General features: G+C 41.5%; 2 protein-coding genes across 8 annotated transcripts in view; both read left to right on the plus strand.

Annotated features, from left to right (window-relative positions):
* Map3k5 (mitogen-activated protein kinase kinase kinase 5) overlaps positions 1 to 7998 on the plus strand; it is a 210060-nt gene extending 202062 nt beyond the window's left edge. For all 7 annotated transcript variants that reach the window (XM_078019065.1, XM_078019061.1, XM_078019062.1 and 4 more), the window contains 4 exons: positions 3873 to 3985; positions 4949 to 5061; positions 6528 to 6604; positions 7227 to 7998. In XM_078019065.1, the coding sequence (XP_077875191.1) occupies positions 3873 to 3985; positions 4949 to 5061; positions 6528 to 6604; positions 7227 to 7287 (364 nt within the window). In that variant the 3' untranslated portion in view covers positions 7288 to 7998. The remainder of the gene's footprint in view (positions 1 to 3872; positions 3986 to 4948; positions 5062 to 6527; positions 6605 to 7226) is intronic.
* Positions 7999 to 13438: 5440 nt separating this feature from the next.
* Map7 (microtubule associated protein 7) overlaps positions 13439 to 15586 on the plus strand; it is a 172273-nt gene continuing 170125 nt past the window's right edge. Inside the window, exon 1 of the mRNA XM_078019066.1 lies at positions 13439 to 13593. Coding sequence (XP_077875192.1) covers positions 13527 to 13593 — 67 coding nt within the window. The 5' untranslated portion in view covers positions 13439 to 13526. The remainder of the gene's footprint in view (positions 13594 to 15586) is intronic.

Below are 15586 nucleotides of genomic sequence, written 5' to 3' on the forward strand. Positions count from 1 at the left end.
GCCACATGCCCTTACTAAATTCAAGACCAGCCTCAGCAACTGTGAGACCGTCTCAAAATAAAAAAATCAAAAGGGGCTGGGGATGGAGCTCACTGATAAAGTGCTCCTGGGTTCAACCCCCAGTACCCCCCCCACACACACATACACAAAAGGTAAATATGGATGATATCATAATTGACGAAAAACACTTTTCTGCATTTTTTGTAATGGCCCACACATTGGTGTGTTTTCTCTTTAGTTACAGTTGAATCTGTGAAATCTATAGGAACATTGGCTCCTTTGTCTTTTTTCAGTAGTGTCTTCCATAGTTTCTCTGTTGCCCTCAGAAAGTAACATGGGCTACAGCATTTGCTTCATGCATGATTTGAAGAAAGGATGGTGATTTAGTACAGGCATTGAATAACTGAAAGCAGGGACCGGTTGTGTGTGTATGGGTCCCTTTAATTTTCATTTGAAAATTGCTTCAAATATAAATGTATGTATATTGTGAAATGAATCTAGAAGATGTGTGTGGTTGCTTTCAGGAAAGGTTGTAGTTCTTGTGTTAAAAAATCTTAAGCTTATTAATTGTGTTGCTATAAACATTGATGTGGCTGCATGCCTGTAGTATGCTGTTTTTAAGTCCTATGATGCCCTTTAGTAGATGAATGGATAAAGAAAATGTGGTATATATACATAATGGAATATTACTCAGCATTTGTAGGTAAATGGATGGAGCTGGAGAATATAATGCTAAGTGAAATAAGCCAATCCCCCAAAACCAAAAGCCGAATGTTTTCTCTGATATAAGGATGCTGATTCATAATAGGGATGGTGGGGGAGCATGGAAGGAATAGACAAACTCTAGATAGGGCAAAGGGGAAGGAAGAGAAGGGACGGGGCATACGGGTAGGAAAGGTGGTAGAATCAGATGGCAGTTATTACTCTAAATACATATATAAAGACATGAATGGTGTGACTCTACTTTGTGTACAACCAGAGACATGAAAAATTGTTGCTCTATATGTGTAATATGAATTGAAATGCATTCTACTGTCATGTAGAACAAACTAGAGTAAACAAATACATTTTTTTAAAAATTTAAGTTTATAATATTTAGGATGATCAGCTGGGCATGGTGGCCCATGTCTATATTCCAGTGGCTGTGGAGGCTGAGGCAGAAGGATTGCAAGCTCAAAGCCAGCCTCAGCAATTTAGCAAGGCCCTATCTCAAAATAAAAAATAAAAAGGACTGGGGATGTGGCTCAGTGGTTAAGTACTTCTGGGTTCAATCCCCAGTATCAAAAAAAAAAAAAGGTTTTAGGATGATCACTAATGAACGTAAGTCATACTTATCTAGCTCTTCATTTTTAGAACATCAATAATTCTAAATGGCAAAAACAAAATGTATATTTTATTTCTATTTAAGAATATGCTTTCAGAAAATGTTCTATAAATTTACACACAAGTAGATGGAAGAACATTATTAAACCCCAGTTTGGAAGCAGCTGACTGGTTAGCTGATTTCTCTATCATACAATTCTATCAATTCATCTGAGTTTTTGACCTCACGGAAGATCCTTGCCATACTTTTCTAGAACACAAAGGCAAACAATTACCTTCATTACAAAATATTTCCCTACTAACTGAACCCAAAGTGAAACTAAAACTGGTGGATTGGATATATACTTAAGATAAATAATTTTAAGAGCTGGATTTGGGACAAATGAGGTGGCCTGTCAAGGCTGTGATTCCAATGCTAAGTTTTGGCATTTTGGGGGAGGAATGGGGGTACCAGGGATTGAACTCAGGGGTACTCAACCACTAAGCCACATCCCCAGCCCTGTTTTGTATTTTATTTAGCGATAAGGTCTCACTGAGTTGCCTAGCGCCTCAATGTTGCTGAGGCTGGTTTTGAACTCTTGATCCTCCTGTCTCAGCCTCCTGAGAGCTGCTGGGATTACAGGCATGCACCACCACACCCAGCTAAGTTCTGGCTTTTAAATATAAAAAAGAAGGTAGCCTAGGCAAACATGCATAAAATTCTAGAAAATGTCCTTGTGTTTGAGAAAACAGTAAGACAATGCCATTACTATTCCATACATGGAGATCATCAAGATAGACAAATATATGTACCAGACCAAAAAATGGCTAGCTTAAAAAATCATTCAGAGCATGCTGTCCATTGTTCGAGTATCATTTATGCTGAAGAATATAGAAAGTCTCCCCCATGCCCTCTGCTTTCTCCTCTTGCTTTCCATTCATGCTGCTTAAGCCACCCACTGGTTCAGCATGTTCACTCTGCAGGTGTCTTTGTTTACCTTTCTTCCTCAGCCACGTTCTCTGCCTCTCATTGTGCTTTATTTTTGACCCACTATGTTTTCTACTTGGTTATAGTCCTTCTTCCATCCTTAAGTCCTGTGGGAATGGGGTGGAGCTTGGGAGACTGGACAGGAGAGGAGTCCCTGCTCAGCCCTTGCAGGACTGTTTTCTAGGGCCTGAGGCTGCACGAGGGCACAGAACAACCCTTACTAGAAGCCAGGCACTTTACCTGTACTTTCCCATTCAATGCTTACAGTAATCCTTTCTGCAAGATTTCCTTCTTAGTTTTACAAGTGAGAAAACTTAAAAGTCCAGGGACATTAGGTAATTTGTCTAAGATTAACACAGGAAGTGCATGGCTGAACTGGGCACAAGCCCAGACCCATCTGCAGAAACAAACTTTTGGATGGAACATGGTCCTGAGTTAAATCTATCCATAGTCAGAAAATGAAACAAAGATAACTCGTTAAGAGAAAAGTGTATGCAATAATTTATCTTAGTGATCTTACTTATAATTATACACTTTATATAATTCTGAGTTCAAGTTATACAAAGATATTTTTCTAAGAAGTAGAGAAATGGAGCATTTCTTTTCATAACTTGGAATGTTTTCTCCAAGAAACAGTGTTGGACATGGTGAGTAGGTTTCTAGTTGATTCTCTGTTGCACAGTAAACCTCCCGTGGTAAGAACTGTTATGAATATTATTTCTCCTTGTTTGTTGGAGGCTGCATCAAATGTCAACCAACAGCTAAAAGTACCAGGAACACAGCTGTCCTTTTACCCACTTTGCCAACCCTACCCTACCTCCCGGAAGTGAGAATAGGAGCAGCAACAATCATTAACATTTATTGAGCACTTGTCATGTGCCAGATAGTCTAGGCAATCTCATCTAGAAATATTCCTCAAATTTTCATCACTTAAGGAAAGTGATTACCTTTTTGTTTTTCATTGATTATGATATGATTTGTATTTACCAATTTGGATTGAACCCAGTAGTACTCTACCACTGAGCTCCATTCCCAGCCCCCTACACACACACTTTTTTTTTTTTTTTTTTAAAGACAAGGTCTTACTAAGTTGCTGAGGCTGGCCTTGAACTCATGATCCTTTTGCCTCAGTCTCTGGAGTCACTGACGTTTTAGGCAAGCACCACCATACCTGGCTTAGCAACTGTTTTTGATGAGGGGTCTTACATGTAAAATTAACACCCCATATTTATATTTTTGACACTTATTATCATAATAAGAAATAGTAGAACCGTATCTCTGAAGATTGTAGAGGACCATCTGGGAGGATGTTTTCAAATTCTTGCCTCGAAGTTCAGTCTGCCAGAACTTTGCTGCTGGATTAAGGGGAGGAGGCTGAGGCCCTGCAAAATCAGTGTTGCCTAGGAGCTGTTGAGACATGCAGTCTCTGAGCTCACCCCAGAGCTCCCGCGTCAGAATCTTTATTTCCATAAAATCCTAGGGGTGTCTGTGCTTGTTGTAGCTTGAGAAGCTGGTGTCCAGAATATCACTCTCTCAGCTCCAGCTTTATGATCCCCTCATCCAATGTTATTTTCTTCTGCAGATTACTGGAAGAATTGGTTCGGAAAGAGAAAGAATTACAAGCACTCCTTCATCGAGCAATTGAAGAAAAAGATCAAGAAATCAAACACCTGAAGCTAAAGTCCCAACCAATAGGTGAATAGCAGAAAATTTTGAAGTAACACTGTTCAACCAGGCTGCCATGAAAAGCTGATAAGGCCAACAGGCAGTTTTATTGCATGGCCTAGCATCTGTCCCTTCTACCACAATGACAAGTGGAATTTGCCATAGGGGGAAAAAAAAAGCCAATTCTTAACTGTAACAAACTTTTTTTGAGGTGCTAGGGATGGACCAGGCCCTTGTGCATGCTAGGCAAACATTCTACCACTGAGCCTTGGAAATTACCATTTCTTACAAGTGTAGTAAAAATGGATGATTCATAGTTACCTTTCCTGAGATTATATATTATTGAGGTAAATAGGGATTTCCACATTTTTTATCTTTATTTCTTTTTAAAATTTCACAATGAGATTATAGAATAAAATAACACTATTTTGTTTTGCATTTGTATTTGGTGTATTCTAGCTCTTTTTTCCCCCTTATAATTTGAAGAGGCTTAAATTGAACAAGGTACAACAATAAAAAGTCATGGGTTGAAACTTTGAAGAAATCTACTCCATGAGAAATTGATGGTGAAAGTTAATCTTTAGGAAATATTACTTAGCCAGTTTAAAAGAAAATTAGTTATTGGTTCAAATATTTGGTTCTTCCATATTATTATAAATAGTGAAAAAAAATCAATTATTATAATTATACAGTTCTCTGTTGTTTTCATCTTTGTTGCTTGAAAAACACAAAGCCACAAAGTTTATTCTAAGAAACTATGAAATTGATGTGGAAGTGTCTTACATTATTGCTTCTGACTCTCCACTCACTAGTGGACTAACTTGTCTTCTGTTTATATTATTGTTCATACTGCCAGTCTCAATGGTTCCCATTAACTATTCTCTTGATAGAGTGAAATCTTTTAAAGTATCCACAAATGTCTGGGTACCTTGAGGGGATCAGAGGACCTCTGGTAGGTGAAGCTAAGAATGTCCCTCTCAAATCTGGTTCTAGATATTCCTGGGTTGGCTGTGTGTCACCTGAACTCTCCTGGCACAACCACTGAAGATTCTGAGCTTACTGACTGGCTGAGAGGAAATGGAGCTGATGAGGACACTATAAGTCGGGTAAAGAAAACAACCTGTGGGACCCATGTTCTTTCACTTTGTGTCATAATGTCAAGGGCCTGCTGCCTGCCTGGCATATTCTAGGCACAGAGGATATACTGAGCACAGATCAGATCCAGCTGGCAGATAATTCCACAGATTAAAAAAAATAATTATTCACTGTTAATTCTATGAAGGAAAAGTTTTGGGGTGAGGGGGAGGTTAGGGAAGGTTCTCCTGGAAGGTTATGGATAAAGACAAAGAAATATGGAGAATAAAGTAGGTCACCTATAGGTAGATATTTAGGGTGTAAACAAATAGGGGAAGATCTTTTGGGGGTTGGGGTACAGAATGTACAAAAATAAGAAGGCAGGCAAAAGCATTGCTAGTCACAGCCATTAGGGATTTTAATGTTTTTAAATTGAAAATAAGGAAGGGGGGGCAGTCAAAAGAGAACTGAAAGAAAAAAGCTGTTCTCTGGCTAATATTTTTGTTTGTTAGATTTTTAATTCTCTGGGCAGTGGATATTTGTTAAAATAGAGCTACTTAGTGAATGTATGTCAGAAATGTTTTCTCTACTAACTATATTATATCTGTAATGACTTAATTCCTCTTTGATCATTATAGACTTTATGGTGAGCCTGAGTAGACATTTGTGTATTAAAATTATACATATGTGTAAACACATATACTTATTAAGAGGTGATCTTATTTTTACTTGATAGAAAGGACCTTTTAATGTTATATTGATTTCAGTTTTAGATTTAAATTTTCAAAAGCTAAAAGATAGTCTTCTTCCTTGATAATCTGTTGGACCTCTAAATAAAATCTGGGGTCTCCTTAGAAGTCTGCATTCACAAGTTGCTGCTAACTAAGCTGAAACAACGCTCTTGCCAGTGGGAAATAATGCATCCAATCAAGTTCTCCAAAATATGTATCCCTCTAACTTATGCTCAAATCACAATTGAGGAGTAATAATTAATGATCCTCTAAACCATTGCCCCTTTGTTTGACTTAAAATTGAAAAGCTTCAGTTTTTAAAGCAGGACTGTGGATTTTGCAATGAATTCTAAGAAAGTCAATTTCAATAGCCATGAAAAAGTAAGTTCGGAGACCAAGCATAAGCAGTAACTCTCTAGGAACATTTCTGTCCACTTGAGTAAAAACAGAGCTACACAGCACCAAGCCTCTGCAGTACAAACAAGGGTCTATGAGCCCCAGATGGAACTGCTAGTGAGCCTTCTCTGTTCCTTAGAAACCCATTCAGAAATTGTGTCCCTTTAGTCCATGCATTTGGAAGTCATGGATGCATCTCTTTGTAATTCTTTGTAGTGGGGAAGCCTTTTCTCTGATCATTCCTGAAGATGGTGCTTTCAGTGGATTTCCTTGTAGATTCATTTTTAATCATTGCCAGTGTTTGTGTTATGGACAGAATTAATTTTTTAAAAGTACACTTATTTTCTGCGCATGCTCAACTTTCTCTGCAGTTTCTGGCTGAGGATTATACACTCGTGGATGTCCTCTACTATGTTACGCGCGATGATTTAAAATGCCTCAGACTAAGGTACCACTTTTCTTTCTTAGATGTGAAGGCAGAACGAGCCCTGTGCTGAAATCAAAGAATGTTCCTGCCCTCCTGGTCTCTAGCTAGCTCTGTGACCATAGGCACAGCTCTCTTGTTTTCAGCCACCCTGGGTAAACTTAACTGGGCCAGGCTTTTTTGAGTACTCCAAAACCAGTAATTCTGTAGAAGGGAGAATTTTCTTGAATAATATGCAGACTAAGACCATGCAGGTATGATGACGTTTCATGATCGTCTCATACTTTTTATAAACACTAGGATGAGGGGATGGTTTGCCACCTCCAAACCTGCAACCATCTGAGACAATTTGTGAGTTTTCTCTAGCAGGTCAGGCATATCCTTTACTACTCCACCCACCTCTATGAAGACATTTCAAAAATGCTGAAATAGAAACTGATGGTTTGAGGCCTGGCAGTTTGTGGGAGTGGAAAGGAAAGGAATGGAGAGATGATGAGAAAATGTGTATAAAAAGAATACTGATAAGATGTGGGGATCTTCATGTTCTCATCAAAGCAACTGAACCCTTAAGAAGTCACTTGTATATTTCAAGGGCAGTGTTTCAATTGAAATGTTCTCTTCACCATGTTCTTGTGTCTTCACGCAGGGGAGGTATGCTGTGCACACTGTGGAAGGCGATCATCGATTTTCGAGACAAACACACTTAACTACCATGCAATTTGATCTTCGGTGGAGAATCTGAAAATTAATACAGAACTGATCTTCTTAGGGGAGGGAGAATCGAAGGGAGAGAGAGAAGCTGCACTTTAAATCCAGTATTTGTTTACTTTCGTTAAAAAAAAAAATAGACAAGACACACTATGAAGTTTCCTAACTGCTTCTATTTCTACATCCTTAAGGTCTCTTCATAAGGACTCTCAAAACAATCCTAATTAGAATTCTAATGTCGAGGGTTATTTTAGTCTAAACATTTTTATGGAGATATTTTTAACTCAGCAGCTATTGCACTTCAGCCAAATGTTTATTTCACACGAAACAGATACACAACATTTCATGTGATCGTGTACCACTGGAACAAAACCAAAATGTGACCACAACTTTTTAGGATTGTGTGTGTTTTGTAATATGCCCAAGAATTGAAGTAGAAATGCAGAATTTCAGTTATTGTATAAAGTTTATGTTTTTTTTAGTGTGCAGAATCTGAGAGCAATGGTTTTTACTATCTGTATTAATTGTAATATTGACTGTATTTTGTAACTTAATGTTTCTGGCCTGAAGCGCATTTGTCTGTTTATGTACTACTGAACATACCAGTTGCACATGCCTGGATCATAGTAATGTTAGCTTGTTCTAAAGCTATTCATTGTGTTAACCCATTGTGTTATATTTACTCTAAAATTAAAAAGACTCCCAACATACTGTTTTGATAAATTCCAAAGAATTCTTATTTTGTGTTCACAAACTAAATGATGGTGTTAAATTTCCAGTTGTTTCTTCAACTTTAAGTAGAATCTGTCTTTTGTTCAAACAATCAAAGGACAACTGATGTCCAAATTGTTTTCAGGGGACAACAGGAGGATGAAAAAGAGAGTGAAGAAGAAAGATAATAAAGGAAAGCCAATGTGTTTTTTTCAAAGCCCCAAGTTATTTTGAATGATGATTATGTATCTTAAGGGGACTGCAAAGAACATCCTAATAACCCTGAAATGTCATATTTGGGGATTTTTTTTAAGCTTTTTTTTCTTTTTACCCTCAGTACTAGGAATTGAACCCAGAGCCTCCCAGTCTGGTAGGTAAGCCTTCTACAACTGAGTTACATTTCCCAGCCCCTTAAATACTATATTTTTATGAGCCTGACCTTGTTAATAGGATTAATTCTAAAAGTCCTAATAGATGGGTGAATGAAATAAATTTCTTACATACACAGGAATCTATTACACAGGATAGAAGTAACAAGAGTTTGTTTGTGTATCATGACTTGACCCACATAAAAGTCTTTGATAATAGGAATCATCATTAAGTGAAAACTAAGATACAGTATTTCTTACATTGCATTAGAGAATACAAAACATTATCACAAATATTTTCTCATTTGACAGCTGGAACAATAAAACAGCTACATCTTATTTTACATCCTAATTTGGAAGGTAGATTGTTACCTCTTGCACCTTGTATGGAAATTTCAAAGGAAATAAGGTCTAAATTTGATGATGTTTTATTAGACTCACACTGAAATGCAGGGTACCCTCACTAATTCCAATGCTCAAGTGTTTCTCTTGGACTATATGTATATAGGCTCAAGCTACCCTTTTTCAAATAACTCCTCAATGGTACAGTCTTTTTTGGGACTTTTCTCCTACCCTTTCTCTGTGGGCACATGTCCTACATGGTTCATAATACATTTCTAATTCAGCATCATTAGGCTTTTGTCATTTTGTGTCTTGGGCACAAAAGTAGGTAGTTCTGCTAATAGGTTCAGGAAAAGTCTGCACTATAAAGGCCTTCAACATCAATCGAGGCCAGGATTTTCAGTCTAGCTTCCTGTTAAAATGAGCTTGATGTTGATTAAAGATAGTGATGCTACCTGGGCTATAGTATAGCTTAGTGTAAAGCTCATATTTAATACAGACAAGGCCCCGAGTTCCATCCCCAGCACCCCACCTCCACCAAAAAAAAAAAAAAAAAAGATTGTGCACCACCACCTCAGAAAAACTGTTTTAACTGTTTTTTATTGATCTGGAATGGGGCAGATACCAGTTTCATAACAATCCAATCCCAAGAAGGAAATTCCAGGTGACACCTGAAGAGGGAAATGGAGAGCCACTTCCACAGAAGTAGTAGTCAGATGGTTATATTCATCGGTTGTTACAGACACTACAAACATAGGCTGGGAAAAAACTTATCACTCAGCTTGTGATCCCAGGCAAATTAATTAGCCTCCCTGTGTCTGTTTCCTCATCTATGAAATGGTATAACATCCCTTTCTCATATGGTTGTTGTAAGATTCAGAGAAGAGCTGAGTGCTGTGGCACCTAGCTGTAATCCAACTGACTCGGTAAGCTAAAGCAGGAGGATATCAAGTTTGAGGCCAGTCTCAGCAATTTAGAGAGAACTTCAGGAACTTAGTGAGACCTTATCTCAAAAAAGGACTGTAGGTGTGGCTCAGTGGTAAAGTGCCCCTGGGTTCAATCCCCAGTGCCAAAAGTAAATAAAATAAAAAAAGGCAAGTGAGGTGCTTAGCACAACACTTGGCACATATAGTAAGGACTCGGGTGCTGCCTGCTATTGGGATGGCTTGTCATTCACTCAAAAACACTGGGTAGTACTCAAGTTCACTGTAAGAGGTGGAATTAAGACGCATCAGAAACATCAGTGGTGTAGTAAGTGCTCCAGTTACATCTAACTGCCAGAAGGGATCAAGAAAATCTTCCCAGAGAAGTGAAGTGATCTTGGAAAGATGGTTTGGAATAGAACAGTTATGCAGGGGGAGTGCTTGACGGAAATACTGGGAAAAGCAGATCTAATGTTTCCTTTTATTACATTTAGGTCTTTTTCTCCGAACTCTATCATCATATACTTTGTTTCATTCATTGCTAGGCCACCACATACAGGAGTTTGGCAATGAGGAATTATCATTCACCCATTTGAATGCCTACTAGGTGTGAGGCACTGTATCAGTACAAAAGACGTACTCATGATGGCAGGCAGGGCACGTGGTGTCAGCAAGGTCATCGGCAACCTGTCAACAAATAATATAATGGATGGTGCTAGACCTTATGGAAACCCTGTAGAGAAACAGAAGACAAAGTCCTACTACCAAAAATACACATCAAGTTGAAGACACAAATTTGTACAAAGTTCCACCCGATCATATGTTAAAGGCAGAGGATGAGTGGCAAGCCCAGCAACCCCTGGTGAGGGTCAGAGGACAGGGCTGCTGAGAGCCAGCACGGGGCGAGGGGTGGACTTAATAAAGGAGGCAGAACTTAACCTGGGCCTTGTAGGAAAGGTGTTATTAAATAAGTTGGGACCAGGGAATCACTGTGGGCAGAGGCCAAAGGTTAGATGGAATTTGAAAGGTGTTGTGGAGAAGTGAACAACTTGGTTGGCTGGAACTGTGAGTAATACAGATAAAAGATAGAAAATGGTGTAGAGGAAAGTTCAGGGACTGATGGGGCAGTAGGGATGGGAAGGGAGTGGGGTTGATATTTTATTACGCAAAAATAGGGAATCTCTTAAAGGGCTTTGAGCAAGGGAGGGGAATATATAAAGTGGTTGTGTATTATAAGATTCACCTAGTGAATTTGTGTTAAGGTAAGTTAAGGGAACTACACTGGACTCATGAATGAGTGTCTGACAGGAGTCAGGCTAGTAGGAAGTTGCGGGGCATGAGTTAATTGAAAAGATTTAGGGACTAAGATTGGTGATGAAAGGGAAGGATAGATGTTGAGCCTAGGTGAGTAAGAGAAGAATTCAAATATGGGAAATTGGAGGCAGAGCTGGCTTAGGATTTGTCAAATCAATTGGCAGGGCTTCATGATGGAATTGCACAGAGACCAACAGAGAATTAGGAGGAATTAGGGCTGAAGTCAAGGATATATATTCTGGATTTGCGAGTTGCCTGGAGTTAATAGTAAATGAGGGCTGTAAGAGACAGAGAGAGAAGGGCTGTGGCTGAAAATTTAGGTGGGAGGGGAATCTAAGTCAACAAAGGACCCTAAAGAACTGGCCACAGGCATGAATCTAAGCCAGTGGGCAACCAAGAGGAACATGATGTGGGATCAGGTCTGCTGAAAGTTCAGGGAAATGATGGACTGAAATGCAACGAGTAACCTAATTTTGTGATGTGGGATTATTTATTTTAAAAAGAATGCCAAGAGCTCATGCTTTCATTACTTTTGATGAACAAAACATGACAATATATTTGGGAGGGTTGGATATCAAAGGAAGATATTTTCAGAATCAAAGAAGGCCCCTGGTGGAGAAACATCTAGGGAGCACAGAGATGAGGGACATGATTTCAAAGGAGGCAGAAGGCAAGCAGATGCAGACGGTATCAGGAGGTCCAGCTCCTCCCCTGGACAGGGAACTGTGAAGATTTGCAGATTCAAAATGGATATGGGAGTTCCAAGCAGATGGCTTCCATGTTCCAAGTAAAGTACAACTTGAAGTACCATGTGATGGTGTTTGACATTTAACAGATGTCATCCATTCTCTGCACAGTCATTAACACCTACCCTGCTGGAGATACGGCATTAGGTTTAGAACACAGAGTCTACACAGGGTCCAAGTGCAGGATTTGGGAGTGTCCCTTATTACCTTTAGTTTGTTTTTAGCTTGGGGCAGACTGAAACATAAATTAAAAAAAAAAATAGAAGAATGGCCAAGCAAACACCAAAACAAACAAAACAAACACCAATAAGTTGACTTATCAATAACTTGCTGGTTTACTTAGTTGGTAATCAGAAGACTGAAAACAAACTGATTTCCTTTTCCATGATTCTGTCAAATATTTCAACTATAAATTCAGATAAAAGAGTCTTTCTAGAATTTAGAGAAAAGTGTCTTAAAAAGAAGTGTCTCAAAAATGACTTAATATGTAGTAAAATTATCTTCTTGAGGCTCAAGCTGCGTTCTAAAACTACCTCCACTCACCTGCTACTTTATTTCCATTGAACAGAAATTTGTTCAGACTGATTTACATTTACATTTACATTAGCATAATAAGATTGCCTTTCCTTTGTAGAAATGGTACTATAGGAAAACCCACAACCCATAACCACAGACCATAGCAGAAATGTCCCTTCATCAAAACTTCTACATATTCAGCGGGGAAAAACAGTCAATCAAACAAAAAGACTCAAAAAGTCAGGTCTTACAGGTAAAGGTTTTGAAAATTGTCATCTCAGCAGGAGATTCAACATTGTTTTCAGACGCCCTTGAGTATCTAATACATTTTGCTGTGCTCCCTTTAAAAACCTCTGAAAGGGTTTTAAACTTCTGAGAACTTGATAGTTATGCTCAGCCATTGGAGGGTGTGGGAGTGCATTTCTATGTAACCAGGCGGAACAGGTTGCTGCTCAATTTTTGTTCCTTATGTTTCCATTTATGTAGGGTTTTTCTCTCTCTCAGCGTTTTGTTGCTTATCATCCGTTTAGGGCAGAAATTTGTTCTCCTCGGCTAAGAATCTGATTAATTAAATTTAAAAAATCATCATTGTCTATTGCTTTTTTCCCCTGGTCTTCCTGATTAAACCAGCAGTCACAAGGTAGTTTACTAATTGGAAACCAAGAATAAGAAAAGCCACATCAGTCTGCACAAGCTTCACTACCTTGTGTGCCCTGGAGCTCATCAGACAGAAGGCCTGGTGAAAAGAGAGTGTCGCCAGCAATGGCTTCCCAAACTGCGGATCGAGAGCGGACCCCAGCGTGGAATCCGGACTGTGTACTTCGGCTCTCCACGTGGCATCTGATTCTTGGGAGGCTGTCACCTTGAACTCCAGTCCCCGCAAGGCCAAGAGTGAGCTGGCATTGAGTTCAGAGGGGAAGAGGACGTCCCCAAGCCCTCGCCCCACCTGGGCTGAACCGCGGTCCCTTCCTCGCCCAGGCTCTAGGTAGCGCGGTCAAGCCTCGCCGACACCCCCGCGGACCTCCAGTGGCCGGCAGCGGGTGGACAGCGGCGGGCGAGGGTGCGTGGCACCGCCGTTCTTCCAGCGTCTACTCGGCCGGGTCGCTCAGAGCGGCTGCCACGCGGCACCTGCCCGCGAGGGGGCGCGCCGGGCCCCGGCCGCCGCAGCCGCCGCCGCCGCAGGAGCTCGCCGCCCCCGCGCTCCGCCCGCCCCACTCGGCGCTCACCTGGCTGGGCCGCGGGCCGGGAGGCGGGGGCCGGCGGGAGCGGAGCCGAGGAAGAGGGCGGAGCGGCTCCCTGAGCGCGTCATCGGAGCACCATGGCGGAGCTGGGAACTGGCGGCGACGGTCACAGGGGCGGCGACGACGCTGCGCAGAGCGAAACAGGTGCCTGCGCGGCAGGGACGGCCGGGGGGCGGCAAGCGGGGCCGGGGGGCTAGTGCGGGGCGCCGGTGGCACCCCCACCCGCGCAGCCGCGGCCCGGAACGGCCGGCCGGCCGAGCGCGCTGCCCTCGCCCGCGGCCGCCGGCCCTGACGCCCGGCTCGACTTCCCCACAACAGGTGGAAGCCCGCCCGGCCGCGGGCGGGGAGCGGACGCGGGAACACCGCCCGACGCCCTCCCCGACGGGGAGATCGAATCCCCCTGACCCAAGAGGGCGCGGGGAAGCCCTCGGCCAGGTGCGGCGGGGCAGGAGCTGTTCCTGGGCGCGCCGGAGGGAGTCGCGGCCCCTGGCGGGGCCGCAGAGCTGGAGCGCGCGGTGAGCGGCCGCCCGCTGCCCCGAGAGCGCAGTTCCCACCCGCGGGGCGAAGACGGAGGGCGCGCGGCGGGACCGTGGGGGCGGGTTTGCCGGCTCTGGGATCAGTCCACATGCAAGAGTCCTCGGAGTGCCTGCTTTTAGCCCGTGCTTGAAGCTAAAGTAAGAGCATTGGCCCGGCCGCTCCGGATTTGGTCTGCGGCCTCGGTATTGAGGATCTCCTCCTCCCGCAGCCGCCACTGTCACCCATAGGGACCGAGGCACATAGCCCTGGGACAAGAAGCGAATCTTCCCAGCAACTCTTCATAATACGAAGCCAGCTTTTCCCCCTCGTGGTGTGTGTGTGTGTATGTGTGTGTGTGTGTGTGTGTTTTCTTTTTCTTTCCTCTTGAAAAGACTACCTTGAAAAGCCTGTCCTCCCTCCTAGCTCCTCTTTTCTTCTATTCGTGGCCAGTCTGCTCTCTCTGTACCTTCCTACACTTAGGATGGGGGTGATGAGGTAGTTTCTTAAAAAGAGATTCAAACTCTACACTCCCCAGTTGCAAGCTACTCCCATACACTTATAATTGGAAACAATCATTGTCTAAATGTCAGAATCACGACCAACCCCCTAAGAGGTATTGATTTAGCTGGTATACTTATTTTAACGTAACAGATCGTGAAAGCTTAAAATACTTGCAAAGTATGTATCTGCTATTGCAGGAAGAGTTTGGACGCTCTTGATTTACACCTGCAGCCAAAATACCTGAGGTTAAGACTGACAAGGTGGCTTGAAATTGTTTTCTTTTAAGTCATGCTACTTCCTGTGGGGTGGTTGACCTTGTGTTGATCTTTTTGAAAGATCGGTAGATCATTATTTTGATTTGGGTGGGGAAGAGATGCCTGTGTAATTGCTTTGGGGAACTTGATGAACTGGGCGCTGAAACTGGGTTCCCCCAAGCGAGGGCAGCAGAGAAGCCTCATGCTCAGTTGTGGACAGGTAACTGCGACTGCAACAAAATTGTTCTAGTGACTTAATATGCCTTGATTTATGCTAAAAAACTAAATTTTCTAGGATCTGCGTTGGAACTTGTCAGACCTAAGTAAACTAAAAACTAATATATTCAGTGCCTGAGCATGTTGAAGAATGAATTAGCCATGTTTCTTACAAATATACAAATCAATCATGTGACAGTGAAATATTTTCTTAAGAATGAAATTAAGTTAGCTGTTATCTGCATCATAGAAAACAATTCTTCCACACCTTTGCCTAGAAATTTCAGTTTTGAAGGGATACATTTTTTAAAATATAGTCTTTTGGATAATTGTACTTTATAATTTAACAAAAAAACACATTTCTGGTCCAAATTTGTCCCAGACCTGGGTTACTATTAATGTTTTGAGTGCTCAGCAGTACCTGTGTTAACTGGTGCCAAAGATAGAAGATATAAAAGTACTTTTTGAATTTAGGTAACAGTGTTCTCAGAGAACAAGTGAGGTTTGCTTGAATTTTAATTTAAATTCTTCCATATATTTAAAATACATGACCTATATCTATTTTTCCCCCATGTACTGGGGATTAAACCCAGAATGCTTTGCCACTGAGCTACCTCCCCAGCTATTTTTATTTTTTATTTTGAGACAGG

This window comes from Ictidomys tridecemlineatus, chromosome 8, assembly GCF_052094955.1.
Source record: "Ictidomys tridecemlineatus isolate mIctTri1 chromosome 8, mIctTri1.hap1, whole genome shotgun sequence".
In the NCBI taxonomy this organism is placed as follows: domain Eukaryota; kingdom Metazoa; phylum Chordata; class Mammalia; order Rodentia; family Sciuridae; genus Ictidomys; species Ictidomys tridecemlineatus.